Source organism: Protopterus annectens, chromosome 2.part1 (genome assembly GCF_019279795.1).
Source record: "Protopterus annectens isolate FY-2018-M chromosome 2.part1, PAN1.0, whole genome shotgun sequence".
Lineage (NCBI taxonomy): Eukaryota > Metazoa > Chordata > Ceratodontiformes > Protopteridae > Protopterus > Protopterus annectens.
In genome coordinates, this window is record NC_056729.1 from 630,112,727 (window position 1) to 630,140,220 (window position 27,494).

General features: G+C 38.5%; 1 protein-coding gene across 1 annotated transcript in view; it reads right to left on the reverse strand.

The window, feature by feature from the left end:
* Nucleotides 1–327: 327 nt before the first annotated feature.
* Nucleotides 328–27,494, reverse strand: part of LOC122794890 (RAS guanyl-releasing protein 1-like) — a 585,796-nt gene continuing 558,629 nt past the window's right edge. The window contains exon 3 of the mRNA XM_044063488.1: nt 328–506. Coding sequence (XP_043919423.1) covers nt 328–506 — 179 coding nt within the window. The remainder of the gene's footprint in view (nt 507–27,494) is intronic.

Below are 27,494 nucleotides of genomic sequence, written 5' to 3' on the forward strand. Positions count from 1 at the left end.
TGCTAAAATAATTAAATAATTTTCTTACCTCTTTTTCAGACTGCAGTAGATCAAGGCATAAAGACATGTAGAAGAAAGTTTTTTCTGATTGGCATGAGATTTCTCTATATTGCTTCTTGGCTATTGACATAAACTGTCCAGTAAAATTACACACACGCACCCCCCCCCCCCCACACACACACACACTCACACAAACAGTTTGATAATATTTCAGCTTACCTGGTCTGACATTGCCAAAATTCCTACATATCTTGCTTTTCAGGACGAGACTTTTATTCATGTATCATACTTTTGTTATTTATAAATGAATTGTGCTGGTCAGGGTTTTCAGCTACTGCTATGCATGTGCCATAGATTAACTTGCTTACTCCATGTAGGAGAAAAAAATGTGAAAGGATATAATGAGATAAGTTTTTCAAGCAGCTCTGTCGATGTTGTGATTAGTCGATGCATTGTGAGGGTTACCTGCAACAGGTGACTATTTCCACAGACATTTCCTTTCAAATCTGAAAAGTAAGCAGGAAATGAAATAGTTATTTAATAGTTTGCCTTCCTTTAAGTTAACCAAGATTTACATTTGGTATCATATCATTACACGTTTATTTAAACGCACATATAATATAGAACTGAAAGTGTATATAGCTGTATGTAAAAAAGATAATGCAAATTCTTGACAAGTATGACTGTATAAGGTATTTGTGTAAGCTTCCTGAACTGAAAGTGCGATTTGAAGGTTATTAGGAAAATTATAATAATTTTGCTGCAAGTGCTAAAGCAGTTAGAGAAATTAAATAATTAGATTCATTTTATCTTTCCTTTTAAAATCAGAAATTATTTTTAGTAGAATTGCTGGCTATAGGAGATCTAGTACAACTCCGTACCGCAAAGGCAGTACTTATGAATACAACTAGTAACTTTACCAGTTTCATAAGCAGAATAAAGCACTCTACACCTGTGCATTGGACAGTTACAGTAGAAGGAGGCTTACTTTGAGTAAATTAAAATCAAAACGTCATTCATCTTATTTCTCTTGTGAACAGTGCTGTTATTAGGCACACACAGATAGCAATTATAGGGCTAGTTCAAAAAATCTACTTAGTGGTCATTCTCACATAAGTGACTCAATGTAGGGTTTGAGTGGTGATGTAAGCCAGTTTGCTGATGGAATTAATTTGCATGAAGAAATCGAGCATTGCAGTTAGGACAAAAAGGAATAAAAAAATTAAAAATGTATAACTCTGGCCAAAGAAGCACTGGTAGGATTTCAGCACCAAGTAGTGCAAAGTGATGTATGTATGGTGGGACAATCTAGTGCTGAATCATCAAGTAAGCTTAAACACAAAAATACACACAATAAAAGCTTGGAAGCACTAAAAATACTCATGCAAATAACTGTTATAACATGGTTTGATAGGTATGTTATTTTGTAAAGAACATTGCAATCTTGAAACCAGTGTAACCGGAACAAGATTTCATTGTAAACATAACAGATGATTTGTAGGTAGAGTGAAGCTGAGATTACATACAAATACTCAAATAGAAATATCTTATTTTCTGAAAACTGCATCTTTAAATGACTGAAAAGAATGAAAGCCATGTAGTGGCAAGCCGCAAAGACTGTTTAAACCCTGAATTATTTAAAAGTGATCAAAACACATCTTTTTAACAGTACTTGTTTCAATGCATTCTCTAATGGAAAATAAATAGTCAAAGAGAAGTTTTATTTAACACAAGTATTTAAGCATCTCACTGTGGGTAGTGAGCTATTTTGTTACCCAGCAATAGTACTACATCACTGAATGCTGAGATAACGTGATTCATCCAGAGTATATTTATCAGAGAAATTAATGTTTAAAAAATCAGCTCATTTAACTTTATTTTTAATTACTGGACAAAATATTTAGCTGAATTAACTAAACAATTCACATTGTAATAAAAAGTGATTTGAAACTGGTGCTCTGGTGCTGTAGCAGGATAAAGCTCTTGACTACGGCAAAGCTATCTTGCGTCTGGGAGACTGACTGATGGAGCAGCAGGGAAGGGAGTGCCCATCCAGGATGGGAGGGCACTCAATATGCTCACTAAGGGGTGGTGTGGTTCAAAGAGGTAAGGGAGTGGGCAGGGTCATATGTAAAAAAAAAAAAAATCCCACCCAGATGGAGATGAGCCAAGCCCCCAGAACACATTCATGATCCATAAATGGCCCCAGTGAAAATGGAATAAGTCTGGGGGGGTTAGAGAGTAACTGGTAGATCTGGTGTGGACACGGCGTACTAGGTGCTAGGTCAGTAAGCATGAGGTCTGAGGGGATAAAAAAAAGTGTTTGTAATATGAAACTGAATACAGAACAGTACTGCAGTGCAGGTCACGCAGTATTACACTCAAAATTCCATGACTGACACACAGCAGGGTCTGGAATTCACACATAAGAGGTTACCATGACCCAACACTATCAACAATCTAAATTGTACAGAGACTGACTGTGATCTGCAGTCAAGACTGTGAACACCAGGTGTACATGGGGCACAGACTGTGCTACTGAGGTGCATTTAATATACACGCTCATTTTAACAATAAAAACAGAAATGTGTCACTTGGATTTGTGGTAGGGGTAACAGTCTGGTTATGTTAAAGCAGCTGCTTACAAACAACCACAATACATAATCTCAAGTGTAACAGCTAAATAATCCTTTGAGGAATATTTGTATAGATGAAAACAAGCTGTATGATCAAAATGTCTTTCACTTGATCAGCCAGACACTGGATCATTATATACAATGCCTGTGACTTCTTTAATGGTTAAAGGTTGTGTAGCTTATTTGAAAGAGATTAGTCTACGGGGACAGACAGTGTGCATGAGGAGCATATTGTCTTCATTTTGGTACTTCATAAAATGGAGACTCCAACCTTATTTCTGCTTCCACAGTTACTATTTTATTCCTATAGTATCACAGTATACATACTGCAGTTCTTCTTGTATTAGAGTATGATAGCTTGCAAATGTTCAGTAGATTTGCTTCAAAATAAATGTATGCTTTTCTTTTTCTCATGAACAAAACACATTATACATTGAAATCATACATAGGTTGTTATGTAAATAGTAGACTAGCTGCCCTTGTGGGACACTTAAAGCCTTACCAATTTCCCTGCCTGTACTCAAAACAACCTATTCCATTTTGTTATATATTGGCCTTATCCATCCCATGGTCAATAATTATGTATTACTCCTAATAAGAATAACTAGGATCATACCTTGGAAAATGTGTGGGGACCCATGTGTGGGATAAAGCATTTAGGGGCTGCCTCTATCCATTAGCAGTATGTGTGGCAGTCCTGGGGTAAATTTTCTGTTTCTCATCCATGGCTCTAAGTTGTAGGTATCCCCTGTGAAATACACCTGTCCATCCAAAGCATTCTGTTAATGTTGCAGAAGAGTTTTAGATCCCTAGACCAAGTATTTCTGATGCCATTTGACTTGCTAATGTGCAGTAAATCCATCAATAATGAGTCAGTGGATGCCTTGTATGCCAGGCACAGGTCACCTCCTAGCAGCCTGCAGGATACTAAAAATAGTAACAGGACTTTGATTACATTCATGTATGACATGTTGTTTAGGGCTTACATGAAATGCAACATATAATGTGTTGCACATATACTGTGTTAAAGTATATAGATGAAAAACAATTTTATTTGTCTCTAAAAGTGGAACGTTTAAGCATATTAAGTGTTTAGACTTGGGAGGAAATATTAATAAGAACTGTGAAATGGCACTCAGAAATTATGGCTACATTTGTTCAATTACACTTGCACCTAAAATCACAACCCTTTATTTTATAATAGTGGTGATTCACTAGGCTATCTGCTTAGATATAACAGTATTAATGCTTCTACATATTTCAGTTATTCCATTATCTGGTGTCTGTTTTCAGTGACTGTCTTTGCCTCTATGTCTTTTAGTCTTTATTACATGAAACATTAATGTTTAAGTTTTACTTAATTATGGTACGATTAAAAAGGGGCCCCAGTGGTTTAATTCACTTGCCTGCAAAATTAAATTAAACAAATAAATAAATACAAAATAAAACTAAGTGAAATTTAGAACAGACTTGTATTCAGGGGTTGGAAGAAAATGATGATGCTGAGCCTACTTGCCTATCTTAGGCAGGAGGATTGGAGTATGACTCTCTGGATTTGTGCTTCTCATTTAAATCCCTATTAGAAATCAATAATGAGCTGGAAGCTTCTACCGACTACATAATGTCACTCACATGAGACAATTTCCTGACACAGCCCTAATGTACACCCATGCTTTCATTATGTGAGGTATGTAATAGGGAATGGTAGGGCTTGCATCTCCTGCTCAATGTCTCTCTGCCTCATAGCCATTACTGGATTGGACTGGCATGTTGGCTCTGACCGGGGCTGCTGTAGAGAGTCCCGAGACTACCAGGACAGCCAGCTGGTCTGTATGCTTCCTAGTTATCATATTATGCAGCATGCAGCATGGTACAAACATCCTGCAGGTTGTGGCAAGGGTATATTTCAAGGGCCGCAGATGTCTGCAGACACAGACAGAATTTGTGCTTCACATCGTTTCTGGTTTACTTGCTGCTGCAGTCATACTCCTGTTCTGTCATGCTGCATGGGTTCCATATGGGCATCACCAGTCAGGACTCCTATAAGTTTCTAACATCGCCTTAAACACAATGGGATCATATGGAGGAGTGAGGCATTTGCTCACACTGTCTTTGGCTCAGTATAGGTCTAATTAGTACACTTATCAGCTTGGTAGTCCTGTGGAATTTTACTATGTAGAAAGCAGTGATATAGTGGACTTGTATGCTAGATGTGGGAATCATGGGTAATGCCAGGGTGCTGTGCAGATATTTTGGTTACCATGCCCTGTGTGCTGTAGACCACCTTGTGATTGATAGAATGGCAACCCTTCATACTGACATAGCACAGTCCATGGATACCAGGTGGGGCCTATATTAACACACACAGGTAAGCTCTAGAACTCAGTACTTAGGGAAAGTGGACAAAAGTCTCGGTAGCCTTGTATCATGGTGAATCTCTCCTTGATGTGTGGGGAAACAGACATGGACATCTACATGTGGAAGTAGCATATCATGGTGCATATAATGTATTCTGTATGCTGTCACCTTGATATCACCAGTATGTCTCCTTTTTGTCTCTGGAAGGTTCCTGTAACTAGCATATTAAGTGTTATACATACCTTGGTGTCTGCTGTTATAGGAATTCCACTCATTCCTCTTGATCATGTACAGAGACAATGCATATCCAACAATGTCTGTAAAATATCTTTGTCCATTTGAAAACCATCTGACTATTATTGGTCAGCTTGCTGGTAGTAGGTGATACACTGCTGGGACTGTTTTTATTCGTGCCACCTCTCACTGTGTCAAGCTACCAGCACTTATCAGAAGATGCCCTGCTGCATGAATACTGGTACTGCTCCAAGCCTCTTTGCTTGTTACAACTCTACAAATTCCTGTGTGCCTTTTTCTCTTGACAAGCATATCTGTTTCCCCAGAACCTGGACAAAACAAGCAGTAAATACGGCTGCAGTACTTGCTGTATGCCTACTGCTCCAAGTGCATATGAATTGCAACCTGCTTTCAGAGGCAATTACCTGCATTTCACTGTATACACTTTAGACTGTGCATTTTCATTTACATATCATTATATGGCCGTTTGAATACACTCCAAACGAAACCAAAACCAAGGACACCTTCCCAAACTCGACCAAAGAACTTTATTAAGCGCTTTCATCAGCATAAATCAGCTGGCTTCTTCAGAATAGTAAAAACTAGATTACATCAGTAATATGTATCATTTAGAAACATCACATAACATAATCAACTAATAAAAAACATCAAAAGTTAGTGAAACAATTAAAGTGACATATGCAAACCTAAATACCACAAAAAAGTATATAAACATTGAAACGTGATTCATATAGCAACACTAAATTTAAAAAAAATAATAAAAAAAAATAACTAAAAACATATAAGTAATATCTTACACCATAAGAAAAGAATTAGATGATATAAGAATAAGTTATATTTGGTTTCATTTGGACTGTATTTGTGCCTGGTTCCTGTTTTTTTTGTGTCATTTGAATACACCTTTTGCTGTGCTGTTGTCCTAACTGTTCAGTAGCACTTTACCCCCAACCTGGCCCCATGTCCCTTATGTCAATAAGAAAAGTATTATTCTAATCAGCACCCCCCAGAAAATCCTTAGCTACCTTCCTACTAACATGCCCCCCCATATAGATGCCCATGATACTCAAGTCCCAAATGCTTTGGAGTGCATGCATGTGTGGCTAAGCTTATAAGGGGCCCTAGTGGTTGTTAGCCTAGTAACAACCTACGAACAGGTACTATGACTTCCAGTGCCTGCATTTGGCCACTTCCTGTTCAACATCATGATGCATATTATGCAAGCTGACTATGAATACTGGCCACTGTGAGCTTACTTTTCCTTAGTCACTAATAATAACAATTAGTAATGATTTGCCAGTGTAGTCTGTCATTCCTTGTTTTGTCTATTTGCTCTGATTGTATTTATTTTGAAGTCACTTAGAGGTACTGGCTACTAACCTGCAGTGAAATGCAAATAATTAGTAGACTTTTAGATTAGTGACTAATGCAATACTGTAACCACTATATAAATGAAAACCACCTCATCCAATGTTACTATCTCAGCTCTTCTTCAAAAAATTCTTACTTAAAAATGTGCCATCAAAAAATGCATTCTTTGATGCAAGCAAGTAATTTCTTTTCAGTTACACATATGGATGCAACTTACAACAACTGTCACTCCTTACACCAAAATATGACTGTATGTACTGGGAGAGGGCAAAAAAAGGCATTTACAAAAACATAAACCATTTAAATAGTGGATAAAACCACACAGATTCATAGATTCATGGATTGGTACTAGGCTAACGATCGGGGGGGGGGGGGTGGTATTTCTAAGACTAATCAAGTTTTCCCAAAAGAATAATGATTTCTTGTATCCAAATAGGACACTGAGGGCTAGGCATTTATAAGCTACCTCGGTCCATACAGGACATGGGCACCAGGTCCAGTATAAATTTTCTGTTTCCCATCCACTGGTCTAGGTTGCCCTTAAAATGAGTAATAGACAAACTCAGCTTCACAGACAAAATTCAAATCCCTAGACCTTGTACTTCTGGTACTGTTTGACTTAAAAATATGTAGGAGATTCATAAGTGTGGGGGTTACGGATGCATTGTAAGTCAGGCATAGATCACCCCTCAGCAATCGATAGGAGACTGAATAGAGGGGAAAGGGCTTTAAGGAGCTCCGCATAAGGCAGGTTTGTTATACTTTGTATTCTTTTTGTAAGGAACCTCTGAAGTCACTCTAGTTGTTGCATATGCCTGGTCAGGTACATACCAAACTGAACATTGCACTCTGATTGTTCTGATAAGGGTGGAATACAGTGGGATAATGGCCATTGGATCTAGTTGCCATGCCCTTACTTATAAGTTGGGCAAATAAAAGGATTTTCTAACCAATGTGGCCAAGCAGTGGTCGAAGGTAAGACTACTGTTTACGTGCATACTCAGATGCCTGACCACTGATTTGACTCTTAGGGACGTATTATCAACATGGTAATTAGCTGGGATGATTGACTTCATAAAGGGTACAAATATGCCTTTCTCAGCATTCATTTTAAGACCTTGGCTTTGGCAACATTTGCAAGTTAGAGACAGACCTTCTTGAAGAACGCTAGTATCTGCATATAAGACAACATCACTATTGGTTATTAACATGGGTGCATGGTTGCCAACTCTTCCACTGAAGTACAAAGAGGCATTTAGCAAAACTAAATGAGTATTCTGATAATTACTTCCTGGTCAACACAAATTCTTATGCCCCAATAACAGGAAAGGTTTTTTCAGTGCAGAATGAAAAGAAAGGAATATAAAATAACCAATGTCTGAAGATTCACCACATTCTGCCTTGGAACCTGGATAAAACAATCAGTAAATATGGCTACAAATGTATTCAACATTTGTTTTAATAACTGGAATCCTTCAGTGCAATTCACATTAGCATGTGACATGTTTTCTTCAGGACTAAAAGACAACCTACCATGTTGGATAAATACATACTTTTTGTTAACAGACTTATTGATTAGCACATATATGAACAATAATAAATAAAGCTGGTTAAAGGCACCCTGTTAAAAATAAATTCTAATATAGGTGAAAATTATGACAAGTTTAGTTCCTAAAAAGTATTCATTACACAAAACACAGCAGTTAGTAATGCAAATGTGTAAATTAGCAATCTATCACACCTTTCTAAATTCTGTAATCTGTACAATCTTTATATATATATATATATATATATATATATATATTGTAGTCATTATTATGTTTATGTAAATACTGTCTGATCTGCTATGGATGAAATGGGTTCTGCTGGATAAGTCTACTACCCTTGTTAGCAAACTTAATAAATAAAATAAAACACAGAGTACCACTACAACTTCATATTTATTTATTTATTTGTTTGTTTGTTGACATTTGTTGACCGGGAAAGTCCACTGGGCCATTCACCCATTTTCAGTGGAGGCCTAGGGAGAAAAGCTCCACAGCAATACATTCAAAAATTTAGAACATTAAGACATTAAAAACATTTGCACATTTAAAAGAAATATGCCATTGTGGTAATACATTAGATATTTAAAATGAAAACATTTATAATTCCATATACAGAAAAAATTTCTCAGTACATTTTGAAGCAAGAAAGAGAGTAGAAAGAAAGGAAACAGAGAAGGAAAAAACAAGACAACAGTCTACAATAAGTCAATCAGAGGTTAGGTCATGGCCTAACTAAGGCTAAGTCTTAGTTGTAATTGTGTATGTGTATATGTCATATATAGTTTAGTATAGTGAGGAAGATTTAATCATGGTATTGCATATTAAGGATTATGTCAGAGTTTAGCTGAAGAAACTAGGTATGTGTTTTTTAGAAAGTCAAGCAGTACAGGGCAGAAGTACATAATGAGGTAAATTGTGAAATGACACATAGGATAAGATTAGCATGAGGTAGGGAAGCTATGGAGGTCTGATTGTTGTACAGGGACAGAATAGTTTTTTTTTTTGGTAATAAAACCTGAGTGCTGATTTAAAGACTTTTGAAGATTCTATTAGAGTTATATGGGAGGGTAATGTGTTCCAGAGTTTGGCAATGTTAAAGGAGTATAGACATTGTCCAGCTCTTTTGTTTGGTTTTGTAACCTTTATTAGTTGTTTATGAGATGATCTAAGTAACCGAGTAGGAGTGTAAGTTTGCAGGACTGAATGGAGTGCTGGGCAGAGGTGGGGTCTGAAAATTAGTTTATGAGCTAGTGTTAGTTGGGTATAGAAAAAATGGCTGACAAATTCAAGCCAGTTGAGTTCTGCAATTGCTTCACAGTGGTGTGTACGGTTGGGTTTTCCTGAGGCAAATTTGGCTATTTTATAATAGCAGGATTGCAATTTATTATTGAGGGATGAAAGCAGCTTAGTAAAGATAACACTTCCATATAGAAGGGAAAGGAGGAGTACAGTACTTGCTAGTTTTGCTTTGGTAGGCTCATCCAGGTATAATTTGTGCCTAAATAGTTTGCCTAATTTAAAGTGTACTTTTTTATAGGGTTATAAATATGTGACTCAAAAGTGAGTTTGTCATCTATTGTTATACCTAGTAGTTTCGCAATTTTAACTATTTCAATTTCAGTTCCATCTTTAGAAAAGATTTTATAGTTTATGCTTGGTGGTTTTGAAGTGACTAAGAGGAGTTTTGTTTTATTGGCATTTAACAGCAGTTGAGAATTACTTAGCCAGATTTCTATAGAAGTAAAAGCTTTTTGGGTTATTTTAAGAAGGTCAGAGAAATTGTAGGTGGAAGATATTATTGTTGACTTGTCAGCGTATTGGATAAAGTTTCCTAGTTGAGAGACTTTGTGAAGGTCATTGATGAAAATATTGAAGAGCAGTAGCCCTAGAATGGAACCCTGACGGACTTCTATGCTATTTTCTTGATAGTCAGATTGTGCATTTTGCCATTTTACTGATTGTTTTCTATTGTTGAGGTAGGAGGAGAACCATACAGATTTGGGGGAACATCCTCATTTTGATACATGGTGTAGTAGTTTGGTATGTGATACTGTGTCGAAAGCCTTTGACAGATCCAGTAGGATTACTGAAGTATAGAGGCCAGTATCAAGAGCTTTGTTGACAGTATCAGTGAATGAGAGCAGGGCTGTAATTGTGCTATGGCCTGGACGGAAGCCATGTTGTGTGGGAGAGAGAAGTTCATTGTCCGGGAGGTGTTTAAGTAATTGAGTCTGTATACATTTTTCTAGAATTTTTGATAGTGGTGAAAGTATTGAGATAGGGCGGTAATTTGACAGGTCATGGGAAGTTCCACCTTTATGTAGCGGGGTGATGATAGATTTTTCCATAAATGTGGGACATAGCATTCTGAGAGAGACCGATTTATTAGAATATTGACTGGGTATGCAATTGTGCTTGATGCTAGTTTTAGATATTCAGGGGGGAGTTTGTCAGCAGAGAGACAGAGCAGGGTTTAAGTTTATTTAGAAGTTTGAAAATTTGTGAGATTGGAATTGGTTGGATGGAGAATGAAGGTGCTGATAGATTATTAATGCAGGAGTCTAGAGTAGGGAAAGTTTTATTATTATGTGAGGAATTGGATGTATGTTGTGAGTTTGGGCTTAAGTTTATTGTAGGGTCTTTGATTAGGTTTTGAATGGTAGTAATGAAATGGGAGTTAAAGTCATGGAAGATTTGCTGTGGGGTCTTACTAGGCACAGGGGATGGGTTTCATAAAGTGCCAGGATTAAGTAAAGTAGAGATTGACTTCCAAAACCTTTTTGGATTGTTGTTTGAGGTGGATAACTGCAAGGTAAAGTAGTTTTCCTTATCTTGTATGACAAGTTTTTGGAATTATTTCAGAGTTGCTTATAAGTAAGTTCATTTTGTTTAGTTTTATATTTTTGCCATTGTTTCCATGCTTTATCTCTACGGAGGAGGCTCTGTTTGGTTGATTTGGTTTGTCAAGGGGCAAGGTTGGCCTTGGTCCATTTGGTTCTTATAGCAGCTAAGCTGTTTAGTGTGTCTAGAAAAAGTTTGCTGAAATAGCTAACAGCTTCATCCAGGGGGAGAGTTTTTAGTGGGAGCCAATTTTGGGGCTTTTAGAATGCTTACAAAGTTATCAAGGTCGAAGTGGGTGAGATTTCTGGATGTTTTGTAGGAGCGGGTTTTTGCTATTTGAGGGTGGGTCCTATGGTTGAATGCTGGGAGTGATCACTAAGTGTGTTGTGTAAGGTGCGTGAGTTGGAATCATTTTGTGGATGAGATACTAATATCCAGTCTAGGCTGAATTCTGGTCTAGTGGATAGACCATGGGTAGGAGTTGTAATAAGCTGTGTGAAGTTGTGTAGGTTTATTCTATTAACTGAAAAGTTGGTTGTTAGGTTTAGCCAACTAATATTTGTGTCTCCTAAAATAATGGTTTCTTGTGAGATGTTCTGATTTACCCAAGATAAAAAGTCCTATAGGAGGGGGTATTTTGTCCTGGCAGGATGTAGATTACTGCTATAATTCATTGTTTGTTACTGTTGATGTGAAGGGAAGTTAGTAAGATATCTAAATTGCCAAAAGTGGGGAGTGGTTTGGGATAGCTTGTTAAGTTAAGGCTGTTTTCATAGATTAGTGCTACGCCACCACCTTTTTTTGGAGTCTATCAGAGTGAATGATGTTGTACCCTGGAGGAAGAATTTCAGTATCAGCAATATGAGGTCTTAACCAAGTTTCAGTTACTGCTACAATATTTGGGGTGTGAGTACATAGCCATGTGTAGAACTCTGCAATTTTGTTACATATGCCATGTGTGTTTATTCTTACTAGTTGATGGTGTTAGATTTTTGAGTTTGCTGAGGATTTAGGACCAGGGTTGGGGTGGTTGTCACCACACTGTGTGAGAGAGAGGAGAAGATGAATAATAGCATCAGTGTAATTTTTATGTGAGAGTGGTTTGGGATGATAAGAATAAGATATTTTAAGTTTGGATTGGGTAGGGAAAAGTTTTGTTTTATATAGGTTATAAGTGTAGTGTAGAAATAAGGAGGGTGAGATGTTTGAGTAACTATTTCTGCTAAGAGGCAATGGAAGTGCTTGAGTACTATATGATTGAGATAATGAGTGCAAGGTGGTATGTGTAGTGGTAGTTAGGGTTAGTAGAGTTAGAGATATAAAGAGACTAGGAATGAGAATAATGACTATTGTGAGAGAGTGTGTGTGAGGGAGGGCATTATATACGGTGATTATGTGTTAAGTAAAAAGTGATTTGGATTTAGGGGTGGGACTTGAGAGTGTAAGCTGATTGGTTTGCAGTAGATGAGGTAATTTGGGGAGGGGTTTATGGATATATAAACCTAAGGAGAGAGGGGTTGGGTGGGAATGGGGGTAGGGTAGGGGAGCGGAGTGAACCCGTAGGGCAAACGGAGTGGGTAGGCTCAGACCTAGTGATACTGAGACTAGAAAAAACAATGTCAACAAATATTACAGGTATGACAAAGCTTAAAAGAGCTAAAGACCTTTTCTTTGTTCTGTTAGTAATAAATTATAATATTAAAAAGGCAACCAAGTTAAGATTTAGTAGGAGCAAGCATTTGGGTAACTTTGATTTTTATAGCCAATAAATCTAAACCTAGCAGTGCAGTGTTCATTAGCGAGGGTTTTAGAGAAGAAAGATAGGGTGTTTGTAACTATCAGATAAGGGAATATAAGATGGAGGAGGGCTATAGGAGAGAAAAGACTGGGCAAGAAAGTAGAGTAAATGACCTGCTTAAATAACAGTTAACAAGGGCTAGAGGCTATTGAAAAATGGCTCAGAAGTATAGAGGCAGCTAGGCTAAGGGAGGTAACTAGGGTATAGCGAAAAGGCTTGGGGGGAAATGCGGGTTTCTGTGCGTTGTGCTTCCAGTTCGATTAAACAACATAATTTAACAGTTAAAGAGCTGGACATACAATATGCTTAGACTTTAGGGTGTCTGAAAAAGCTTCAAGAGCATCTGAGTCGTTGATATTTTTATTCTATTGAAGGAGGTGCACTTTATGATTATCAGGACATTGGCTGAGGGTCTTCCAGGAGGCAGGGTGTTTCAGGGTTTTACAAACACCTATGCATGGGACTACCAACAGAAAAATAACTCTAACATTTAAGTTGAATGCTGCTTAATAAATTGGACTTATACTTCATTAAGTACCACAAAGACAGGATTTCTACTTAGTGTAGATCAATTACAGTGTACAGCATTTAGTCATTCAACAGTAGAAAAAGAAAGCTATCACTTAAGTTGAATGCTGCTTAGTTAATAGGACTTCTACTTCATTAATTATCACAAAAACAGGATTTCTACTTCATTTAGATCAATTACAGTGTGTAGCATTCAGTCGTTCACCTAAATGTCGAACTCTACGGACATCATTGTGTCATATGTAACAAATTATTCAGATGGATTCCAAAACAATTTAAGCTCAGGGTATCCTAGCTTGAATAGGATGTCTAAATATTGATGATTTCAAATGAATACTTATTGTACCCTCAGGTAACATATACAAGTGAGGAAGCAAGCAAACCTTCAAGGGAATTTTGCAAGCCTGCTCCCAATTCCAAAAAGTTCAGAGGACTCAAAGCTTCAAACTTCAGGGCAAGAATAAATTGGACCCAACATGCCTCAAATATCAGGTGTTCCCTCCTGTTGGGTGTCATGCCAAGTTGCTGATACACGCTGTCACAATGATAAGATAGGATGGCAAAATTAGTGGAGCTGAAGCCAGAAGATACCATGGATAAACTAGGTTACACAGGTTATACAGTAGAATGTCGATGCCTCTGATAGATGGAGATAATCTGTAAATTTTTGACTACCAATGCCCAAGTCAACATATACCCCAAAAAACAAACTTAGGGTATCAGCCTGCCAGATACATTTGGGAAGCATAACTAGGTTTAAAAAGGCTATACAGGGTTTGTTAGACTAGTAATCACTAGTCAGCCTACAATGTGCTTTGTCTGTACTTTTCTTAGCAGCTGCCTTTTTCTATGTAATGTGTTTTGAATGCATCTTTTGTTAGCAGATGTCTTCTTCTTAAGGAGATAAATTTGTAGATGATATATATATATAAATATATATATATATATATATATATATATATATATATATATATATATATATATATATATATATATATATATATACTTGCTGATGTGTGCTTTGTTAATGCATTTATTTCACACTCACCCCACCCCGTGTCCTGGAGTCCTTGTATATACTATGTGTTCAGTAGTTACCCGCTGATGCTGCTGTTTAGTCCACATCTTCTGATGGTATTCTATTCTACCCACTCACCATTCTCCCCAGGGTAGACCAATGAACTGTGCATGGTGGGAAAAAAGATGTTACTTACACCCACTCACCATTCCTCCAGGGTAGACCACTAAACTGTGCATGGTGGGAAAGAAGATACTACTTATGCATGTTATGCAAACATTGGATCTATATCTGCATACTGTGGTGGTTGTCCTTGGCTACTGCAATCTCCCCAATACATGTTTGTATACCCTACTACCTAGACCACCATTCTATTTGTAGCAGTACAGGACATGCTACTGATATGTAGACACCTGAACACTCCACAAAGATGGAGATGTGCAGCATAGTCCTCTATTCTAACTATGCAAGGGTAAGGCTATGTAATTCTTTATCTTCAACATCTAGAACTCCTCTACACATCTGATAAGTCTGTTATTCCTTCATAGTGCCAGACATAGAGGGATTGATGCATTCATTTTAATCCATGGGATACAGGATTAGGGGATAGGAGTCCCTGTGGCTCATGATAGTACCAAACTCAGACTTTCTTCAGGTGCAAATGTACTTTGTTCAGTGTCACATGACTTCATTGATTGCAGGTTTTGGTACAGCATAGAAAATTCAAGCCATTAACATAGAATGTTATAGAACATTACCTTTAAATGGTATAACTTGTATGTGACTAGGCAGCAGTCTTGGAAGCCATTCCACATAGTGCCATTCTCTCTCTTCCTTTCTTTCTAGTATTCACTTGTGGGCATGTCATGTCCAGACAATGGGACAGTGGGTTACTGCAGTGAAGAACCTCCAGAACACTGCCCTGATGTTTTCAGATATAACCAACTTTCTTCATCAGTCATCTCTCAGAATGCATTTTTTCAGACAGCATTTAAATTTTTGTTGACATACTATAGGAACATAATGCTAGATTAATGTACTTTTAAAATTTGTAATGCCTTTTCTGCATGGCTAAAAATATGAACTTGTTTTTAACTGAGCTTTCCCCGCAAGGAAGTTACCATAAGTGTATCATGCGAAAGAATAGACACAGTATATTTTTATTTATTATGTTTGTTGAACTGAAACTGAGTCTGTGCCTTTTTATAGGGGAAACCCAGGGTGGAAAAGGAAATACAGTTATAGTACAAGAAAATCATATGCTTCATTTGTACTAATGCAGCAGACAACAGCTTAGCAGTTAGGTACACTATACATGTGCAAATTTGCTAACAGAAATGCAGTCACACAACATAGTATAAAATACAATGTACATCTTATCAATCAGAGGAATATCACAGCTGAAGCAAGTACATCCATACAGTCATTTTTGGACTTAGCACACTGAGAGAGTAGTAGATTATGGTCACTCATCTTGGTAAAGTACTTACTGCTTATGAGAACCTCAAGTTGGTAAGAAGGTGGGCTATATGATATAGCCAACTTGTGAAGGAGTATCTGACAATCACTATTAAGCAGTCTTAAGCATGACACACTTTTTACATGCTGAAATTCTGATCTGTCTGTTTTCCTAATGCACACACTGCACATCATATGACACAATTACAATACCTAGCATGTAAAGCTGACACTGTTTTCACTTAAGCTCTTTTATCATGAACACTTTTAAATTAGGAACTAGTCATTGCTTGCCATAGAAATATGATTATGGCTGTACTTTTAACTAGTTGTCTTTCTGGCTGGGGAGAAGGGACAGAAGTGGCTGGATCTCACATGTCTTAGATTCTGTGGTGCTGTAGACTCATGCAGGCATGAAGATGAAGGCACAATCATTCATCTGGGAATATATGTTTTAAATGTATATGGTGAGGATGATATATGACGAACAATGATATATCTAGTAAAAGTTGACAAAGGAGAGGTGCCATTAACTGGCAGAGTTTAATATCATCGGGTATATCATTGGTTAGCATTTCTAACCAAGGATTCTCCCAACATTTAATTCTAACCCTCGCCAGCAGCCATGTATCACCATATCCACGTTAACCTTCCAACCTGTGTCCACATCCTATATAAAATTACTCTTAAATAAACTCAAACCATGCTGATGATCTTCCAAGCAAGTAATTTAAAATAGCAGCAATAGTACTGCCTATCCTGTCTCAATCCTTACAAACAGGTCAATCCAGGAATAAAGAAGTTATGTACTCACCATAACGCTCCATGTGAGTTGTTCATCTCACCTTCATTCCTACTAATGGGGTTCAGAGCCAAGATTCGGCCAACTACAAAGCTCGAGGTCTCCAACCAGCTCGAGGCCAACTCCCTATCCCATGATGAACCCTGTGTTACATCAAATCTTGTTTGCTACCCCAATATACCATATACCATTATTCATATTTTTTTTTTACTCAAATGATTTTTATTTTGATGAAATAACACAATAATTTAATACATTCATAACATTCAATAACTATTTACAGTATTTACATTCAGCCTGACAAAAAAGATTCAGATAAAAAATTTGTAGTTAAATAATAAGTTAATATATAAACTATGATAGTTAGGAAGAGTTTTATGCCATCTGTAGGGTATCAATCAAATTCAAAACTTTCTTCAACGGATTATTAACCAATTGCTTAGGAAATGTTCTTAACTCTTTAGTTCTTTTCTCCATTAGTATGCATTTCTTCAGTGACGATAGGAATTACTCTATTGTGGGTGCTACATTAGAGATCCATCTTTTAGTTATATATTTTCTGGCTATTGCTAACATTGTCCACAACAAATACAGGTCATTTTTCTTCATATTATTACTATTAATAGCATTCAATAAAATTTAGGACTTTGTCAAAACAAATTTATCAGTATAGATAGCTTGAAGAAATTTCTTGATCTCATTCCGATATGGTTTAATATTAGTACAGTCATAAAAAATATGAGACCAGTCAGCATTAGTGGCCAGATGACATCTCCAACATAACTTTGCTTTTTAACATAAACTAAGCTGTTTGAAGGGTTCATTTTTGAGAGTTTCTCAGGTGTCAAAAAGGATCTGTGTAAAAATTTCCAATGAAAAATCCTCCAGAATTGTGAGTAAGAAGTTAGTTTAAATGAAAATAAAATGTTTGTTTTATCTTCCATTGATAATGATACTTGAAACCCTTTAGTTGGGTACTGCCAGTAAGAATCTTTATGAGCTGTCTTATAGACAAAGTGTTTTATATATATATATATATATATATATATATATATATATATATATATATATATATACACATATGATAATTCTTAACATTGATATTATTATATTGAATTCTAAAAATCCAGTTTATAATTTTTGGTATAGTTTTGAAGGATGAGTTATGTATTATTCTACACAGATCCTTAGTGTATGCTGTGACACTCTGAAGAACCAACCAGTCATTAGGGGACAGGCCATAGGGTGACAATATACTTTGTGTGTTCAAAGCTTGTTGGTTTTCAATACATTGAATGCAAAATCGAGCCCAACAGTGTATAAGTCCACAGTTTACAGTAAAAAAACAATGCCACTGTTTGAATTCCATCAGAAACTCCTTTATTGAAACAGTCTTATACACTTATAAAAGATTGAGCATTTTCTTCCCTATGCCCAGGGATTTCATCAGAATCAAAGGAGTTTGTGAGGGAATTCAAGCCGTGGCAGTATTTTTTTTACTGTAAACTGTGGTTTTCAATACATTGCAACCAACACAATAGGTTATTATTTTCCCATAAACCAAAAATCTCTCTTTGTGTTTTATCAGGGAAATCCCTTGTAATAGTAAATGGTATTAAAAATCTATGCCACAGTTTTATATCTAAATTTGTGTTAATTAATTTTTTAAACACATCAAAAATATTGTTTATTAGTGTTAGTTTAGTTAATTTTGTTGTACTATACTGTAAATTTAAACATAAATAGTGCCACATCTTGTTATCTTTGTCAGTTACCAATGCATTCTTTAGTAAACAATTTTCATTCATTAGTATAACGGAGTGTAACTGTTTCCAATTGGAAGAGTATCTAGGATTTAGCCAATTCATCACTATTTTAATTATAGATGCCTTTATATAAGTTTCAATCTCTGGGAATTTTAACCCCCCTTGTTCCCATTTTCTCATATGATGAGAATATGCCACTCTATTTCTTTTGGGGTACCATAGGAATTTCATCAGAGTTAAAGTGATTTCTTTAAGGATTTTCTTTCCTGGTGGAAGTATAAGGGCTTGTGCCATATATAATAGTTTAAGTAACAAAACCATTTTTATCAGTTGTAACCTATCATCAAATGTTATAAACAAATTATTCCATTTGCTTATTAATGTCTTGATTAAGTCCATGGCTTTAGCATAGTTAAGCTGTAAGGTTTCCTCTATATTCTTGCCTAGGACTATTTCTAAATAGTCTAGAGTTGAAACTTAGTTTCCAATTATATGATTAACTGGAACCTGTATGTTCTTTTTTTATTTAATAATACATATTTTGATTTAGATTTCTTGAAGAAGAGTCCTGAGATTTTTTGGAAATTTATTGTTACTATATCCACGTCACCTAATACTTCCTTAGAGTTGGGTAAGGTAAGTAAGACATCATCAGCAAACATCATTATTTTAGAAATATATTGGTCATATATATTTATACCTCTTATCTTTGGGTTATTACGTATTAAAATGACAAGTATTTCTATGGGCAGAGCAAATAGGACAGGGGACATGGGACATCCTTGTCTAGTACCTCTAGTGATATGGACTGCTTTGGAAGCAAAGGGACCTAATTTGACATATGCTAGATTACTTTCATAGATTTTCTTTATCATTGTTATAAAAAATAGGGAGAAAATCAAATAACTGTAAGACTTTAAATAACCCCAATTTAAGGAGTCAAAGGCCTTTTGAATATCTAGACCTATTATCAATGCTTTATGGTTTTCTCTATTGAGGTAATCTATCAGAGTTAAAACTCTTTTAATATTTTCCTGTGTATGCCTATGTATGAAACCAGTTTGGTCTTCATTAATTATTTTAGATATGGGTATCTTCACTCTATTGACCATAATTGACATAAATAGTTTATAATCATTATTCAACAAAGAAATTGGTTTATATGAGTTGCAATGATTAGGGTCCTTATTCTCTTTTAATATAGGGGAAATTAGAGAATATCTCCAGGAAGGAGGAATACTTGCTAATGTTTGAAATTCAAGAAAGGTTTTATGTAGGAGAGAGATTATAGAAGAAGGGAACAACATATACATTTTAATAATTAAGCCATCTATTCCAGGTGCTTTATTAGACTTACTTCCTTTAATCCCATCTATAATTTCCTTTTGAGAAATAGATTTTTCTAGATCTAACTTAAGTTCCTCAGGAATTCTTGTTATGTTGGGAACTATATTTTCTAACTTCTTACATTAATTTGTACTTATTTTATCTTTATGATGCTCTGCATAATGATAATTAAAAGCCTCCAGAATGTCCCCATGTCTGAGACTTTTTTTCCTTTTCCCTTCATGAAAAATACTATCAATGTTATTAATTTTTGATTGTATCTTAACTTTCATAGATAGGTTATGAAAATGCTTAGGAGAGGTAGCATAAGAATTTAATTTCAGTTTTTCCATAGCTAAATTAGTGATAATAATTTCATTGTATTTCTTATTTGCTTCTTCTGTTTTCCACTTATTATCCGTAGCAATTAAGTGCTTATTAGATTTAAGAGATATTTGATTTTGGAGTTGCTGTAACTCTGAGTCCCATTCTTTAATTTTATTTTTGTACCAGCTAATGGTTTTACCATATAGATAGGCCTTAAGAGAATCCCAAACCATAACTGTATTTGCTTCAGGTTTATAATTAATCTCTAAGAAAAGCTGAAGTTCAGAAGTTATCCAAGATTTAAAGTCTTTAATTTTTGTAATATATGAAGGAATCCTTGAAGTAATAACCAATTGATTGAATTTCAAGTGCACTGTTAACAACGGGGAATTATGATCTGAAAAGGGACAAGGTTGTATTGAAAAATTCAAATTTTAGAATAAAGATCTTGTGAGATATAAATTTTATCTATTCTAGTTTGGGTACCATGTCTATAGTCCTGCCCCGGGATTCATGAAGTTCGGCGCAAGGCCGGCGTTAGGCTTGCGCCGACCGTGCGGCATGAAGATGGAGCAGTAGCGCCAAATGCATATTAATGAAGGCACGCTGCCGCCACAGCCACATGCATAGGAAAGGAGCGCGAGTGCATAGGGCGTGTCGAAGTGTAGCACGGAGGTGTGGAAATGTCAGCTGTCAACATGCAACCTAAAATGCTTGCATATAACAATTTGCAAGCAATAGTAATCACATCTGTCAGTGTCTGTGGATACTGAAACGTATGCAAAGCATGCAAGACAGTTCCTGCAAACACAAAATGAAGAAGCAAACACAAATGCATGGTAGGGAATAACGGGTCCCTATCCCGCGAACAAATGACATTGAAAACCGTGTGCCCATAGTCCAACACAGTGTAGATAGTTATACCAAGTGGAAGTGAAACACATCATATGTTAGCACGCTGCCAATAGGTACGTCCAGCCCAATGGCCAGGGTCACCAGCTGACCCATATTGTGAGGGAGGGTACACAGCTGGGCAGATGTGTCCATAACAAAAACACGATAAATGTAAGTATCTAGCGACCGTATGACCGAATTATATCCCACAACGCATGTAATAGTCACATACAATAGGTATGTCCATATTTCACATACCAAATGTGACAGGAAATAGAATAAGCATGTAAACGAAGCAGAAGGAGCATATAAACTGCTACAACAATAAGGCAACATGTAGGCTGAAAGGAACAGTATTATCCGTAGCGTTGACTGTGGGTACGTGTTGTCCAGTACACTTGGATATGTGTCCGGAATATATCCCATCCTGGACATAGGAAAAGGTGGCATCCTACCAATGATTAGAACAGTTGGCCAAAATCCGCACATCAGCGGTCCAAGTCAAACTTGTCAGGATGTGTCACAGTTGAATGGGTATTACCCAGGTATACCAACCATGTCATGAAAGTTAAGTATGGGCGTGTACCTATGTGCGTGAGGTATAGCATGTGGAAAGTCAAACATGGCAGGGTAGTCCACACAATCATACAGGTACCTGACATATGTAGGGTATGCAATGTGTTACCTTGACCGTGTCATGGGCCATCAACCAAAGCAGTGATGGATGGAGTGTTAGGAATATGTGTGTGGGGGGGATGGGTAATGATATAATCCTCCAAGGCGACACTGTGTAGTATGCAGAATAGGTGAACCGGAGGTGTATGAGGGAGCAACAGGTGAAGCAGAAAGAAACACAAAAACATGTATACACATCTGCAATACAACCAGACAGGCCATACTGTAGAACACAATCCCAGAAACATATGAATATTAAAATGTGCGATACAAATATATGACATGTCACCGGCACATACCCACAGATTGGTCCTGATGGAACTGGCCATATCAAATGCAACATATCTGGATGCATAATGGACTACCCAGCATCCCCTCCACAGCACACAACCCGCCCCCATACCTGAACGTCCACCAAATCCAGCCATACTTGGCCTACTAGTTTGGTGCAGCCACATCTACACATAGTGACCACTATGCATATGTAGTAGGTAGTGTCACCCTAGGCAGTTTCAGGATTGCAAACTATATCCCTTGCATGTAAACCCCCCAGCACATTTTTGTAATGCCAGAAGAATGTTCGTTATTGGTTTTGTTTTGATCTTGTTAAATTTTTGGGATATCCCTCATGGGATAAGTAACCTGTGTAAACATTAGAATGGGTATGAAGACATGATGTCCAGTCCTGTAGATATCTGGATACAAGTTGGAATATGCAGTAGTGGTGCACGAGACTGTCCAGCCCTAGATGGTCATGCAGAACCTACTACCCAGGATCAAACACCTGCCCGTGGCGCACGTGTCACGACATGAATAAGCGAGAGAATATATTGCACACATTCGCATAGTGGCACATGGTATATGGGTGATGAAGGCACTGACCTAAACAGGATACCCACTGATCCACTGTGTGAGGGACAGGTAATGTGTGTGTAGGTGTGACCTGACCAACAATTATACAATGCCAAATGTCCTATGATTGTAGGAAATAACTATGTACCATACTGCATGTAACAGTTGCCTAAAGCAGTCACGTCAGGATAGAATAAACGTAATTCGTATAAGAAACAGGCAAACAACAAAAGTGCCAAAGGTATAGGCTCACAGCTAGGAAACAAATGACTGTTCTAAACCTGCATTGACCGTGGCTATGTGTTGGCCAAAACAATCTGGTGTCCCCAGTAGGGTTACCATCTGCCCCACTTTGCAAGGGACAGTCCCTCTTTGGACAGTTGTGTCCTGACAAAATATATTAAAAATGGCAAATGTCCTGAGATTGTAGGACATAATTATGTCCCATATGGTATGTAATAGTTGCATAAAATAATTATTTCTGTATCTAAAATACCTAAATGTTACATGAAACAGAATAAACAACTAAACCGCTACAACAATAGGCTTTTATGTAGGCAAATAAGTAAAGTTCTATCCTTTGTACTGACCGTGGGTATGTGTTGGCCTGTAAAATCTGATGTGTGTTACGAAAATGTCCCATCTTGGCCATTTGAAAAGGTGGCAACCCTAGTCCCCAGAATACATCCCAACTTGAACATATGACAATGTCAACGCTACCAATGGTCAGAGCATTCGCACAATAACTGGCCAGCCTCTTAACCACTCACAAAGCCAGTGACCTTTGGAGGAAAGTTGTTGAATGAGAATGACTACTTACAACAATGAAGAGTAATAGACGCATTTAACTGCAGAAAATTAGTAGTATTACGAATCTGTCAACACGTTCCAAGTTAATAGTACTAATATGGTAGAAGTGTCCATGATTGTCCCTGAGTTGTCATAGCCTTGTCCCTGTCACTGACATCATCCACAAAGGCAAAGATGCCGATAGGGGATGTATGGTGAGTGAGCCATCTAAAAGCATCACTCTGTCCCCAGGCAGCTGGAAAAACACACACACATACACACTTGGCAGGGCTGGGAGTTGAACATACACCTAACTACCTTATCACACTACAGCATTACACAGATACAGAACGCGCTACCGAGATTACTGGAACACAGCACTCCCAGAGGCATACTTCTAGGTGGATGACATCATCCGCAAAGGCAAAGACGCCGATAGGGAATGTATGGGGAGTGAGCCATCTAAAAGCATTACTCTGTCCCCAGGCAGCTGGAAACACACACACACACACACACACACACACACACGCACACACACACACACACTTGGCAGGGCTAGGAGTCGAACATACACCTAACTACCTTATCACACTACAGCATTACACAGTTACAGAATGCGCTATAGAGATTACTGGAACACAGCACTCCCAGAGGCATACTTGGATGACATCATCCGCAAAGGCAAAGACGCCGATAGGGAATGTATGGTGAGTGAGCCATCTAAAAGCATCACTCTGTCCCCAGGCAGCTGGAAACACACACACACACACACACACACACACACACACACACACACACACACTTGGCAGGGCTGGGAGTCGAACATACACCTAACTACCTTATCACACTACAGCATTACGCAGTTGCAGAACGCGCTATTGAGATTACTGGAACACAGCACTCCCAGAGGCATACTTGGATGACATCATCCGCAAAGGCAAAGATGCCGATAGGGGATGTATGGTGAGTGAGCCATCTAAAAGCATCACTCTGTCCCCAGGCAGCTGGAAACACACACACACACACACTTAGCAGGGCTGGGAGTCAAACATACACCTAACTACCTTATCACACTACAGCATTACACAGTTACAGAACAGGCTACTGAGATTACTGGAACACAGCACTCCCAGAGGCATACTTCTAGGTGGATGACATCATCCGCAAAGGCAAAGATGCCGATAGGGAATGTATGGGGAGTGAGCCGTCTAAAAGCATTACTCTGTCCCCAGGCAGCTGGAAACACACACACACACACACACACACACACACACACATACTTGGCAGGGCTGGGAGTCGAACATACTCCTAACTACCTTATCACACTACAGCATTATGCAGTTACAGAATGCGCTACCGAGATTACTGGAACACAGCACTCCCAGAGGCATACTTCTAGGTGGATGACATCATCCGCAAAGGCAAAGATGCCGATAGGGAATGTATGGGGAGTGAGCCATCTAAAAGCATTACTCTTGTCCCCAGGCAGCTGGAAACACACACACACACTTAGCAGGGCTGGGAGTCAAACATACACCTAACTACCTTATCACACTACAGCATTACACAATTACAGAACGGGCTACTGAGATTACTGGAACACAGCACTCCCAGAGGCATACTTCTAGGTGGATGACATCATCCGCAAAGGCAAAGATGCTGATAGGGAATGTATGGGGAGTGAGCCGTCTAAAAGCATTACTCTGTCCCCAGGCAGCTGGAAACACACACACACACACACACACACACACACACACACACACACACACACACACACTTGGCAGGGCTGGGAGTCGAACATACTCCTAACTACCTTATCACACTACAGCATTATGCAGTTACAGAATGCGCTACCGAGATTACTGGAACACAGCACTCCCAGAGGCATACTTCTAGGTGGATGACATCATCCGCAAAGGCAAAGATGCCGATAGGGAATGTATGGGGAGTGAGCCGTCTAAAAGCATTACTCTGTCCCCAGGCAGCTGGAAACACACACACACACACACACACACACTTGGCAGGGCTGGGAGTCGAACATACTCCTAACTACCTTATCACACTACAGCATTATGCAGTTACAGAACGCGCTACCGAGATTACTGGAACACAGCACTCCCAGAGGCATACTTCTAGGTGGATGACATCATCCGCAAAGGCAAAGACGCTGATAGGGAATGTATGGGGAGTGAGCCATCTAAAAGCATCACTCTGTCCCCAGGCAGCTGGAAACACACACACACACACTTGGCAGGACTAGGAGTCAAACATACACCTAACTACCTTATCACACTACAGCATTACGCAGTTACAGAATGCGCTATAGAGATTACTGGAACGCAGCACTCCCAGAGGCATACTTGGATGACATCATCCGCAAAGGCAAAGACGCCGATAGGGAATGTATGGTGAGTGAGCCGTCTAAAAGCATCACTCTGTCCCCAGGCAGCTGGAAACACAAACACACACACACACACACACACACACACACACACACACACACACACACACACACACACAGACACACTTGGCAGGGCTGGGAGTCGAACATACACCTAACTACCTTATCACACTACAGCATTACGCGGTTACAGAACACGCTATTGAGATTACTGGAACACAGCACTCCCAGAGGCATACTTGGATGACATCATCCACAAAGGCAAAGATGCTGATAGGGAATGTATGGGGAGTGAGCAGTCTAAAAGCATTACTCTTATCCTCAGGCAGCTGGAAACACACACACACACACACACACACACACACACACACTTGGCAGGGCTGGGATTCGAACATACACCTAACTACCTTATCACACTACAGCATTACACAGTTACAGAACGTGCTACCAAGATTACTGGAACACAGTACTCCCAGAGGCATATTTCTAGGTGGATGACATCATCCGCAAAGGCAAAGATGCCGATAGGGAATGTATAGAGAGTGAGCAGTCTAAAAGCATATTACTGTCCCAAGGTAGACGTAGACAAACACACGGCAGTGGTGTGAGCGGGACAACTGCCTATCTACGGAGCACTATTACAACACTACATAGATACAAAACGCACCACAGACAGTAAACCATTCAAGACAGTCAACCAGTGTGTTCAATGTAGGAATCCATCCTGACGTGGGGTATGGACATCTGTTGTCTGGATGACCACCATCACTATACAGGATGTCAATGGCCATGCCCATACACAGAGGCACATCACCGACACAAGGTGTCACTGGGCATGCTCACACACTTAGTATCACACGTCCGTTTGGAATGTACTATGTGTCCATCTATACAACGGTGTACTGGGCATGGTCACACACTTAGTAGAAGTGAACGGCTGCCTTGCATGCACACGGATTCTAAACATGGAAGGGCACATTTGGAATGTACTGTGTGTCCATCTACACAATGGCGTACTGGCCATGCTCACACACTTAGTAGTAGCGAAGGGCTGTCTTGCATGCACGCGGATTCTAAACACAGAAGGGCACAGTTTGGAATGTACTGTGTGTCCATCTACACAACGGCGTACTGGGCATGCTCACACACTTAGTAGTAGCAAAGGGCTGTCTTGCATGCACACGGATTCTAAACATGGAAGGGCACAGTATGGTGTTACTGTCCCCACGTACATGAAGGCCACTCACATGTACTGACCAGTACACACTCAAGAGCCATCACAGATGTCTCAGGTGCAGATCACAGAGGTAAATGCCACATTCTACTATGTAGCCCTCAGACATCACCATGTCCTTGGACCAGCAACACACATCCATACATTACCACAACACCATGTGACTCATGACCAGTGGACTGTACATAGGTCTACAGCAACTGTGCAGACTACACATGTACTGACAGGGTTCCATCATGTGTTATGCAATGCAATGATATCACTGTTCATAACCAGGTCGGCTCTACACATAACAGGGGCCCTGGGTCTTACACAGCTGTAACAGATGACCGTCGCTGTACACCAAAGAACACACATGTTTGGATACGACATACATGTAATCGCAGTGGATATGTACATGGACCACACACACACACACACACACACACACACACAACACATATGTACATAGCATAGCTTTTGCTGTCCTCCATGCAGACAAGTGGCTACAGCAATCACACACATGGATATGGAAGGTAGGTCCATGGCTGTTGAATGCTAACAGTACATAATGTAGTAATGTTGACCGAGGTAACATTCCCTCTGTACTAGTTACCCATGACAACCATCATATCATACAAC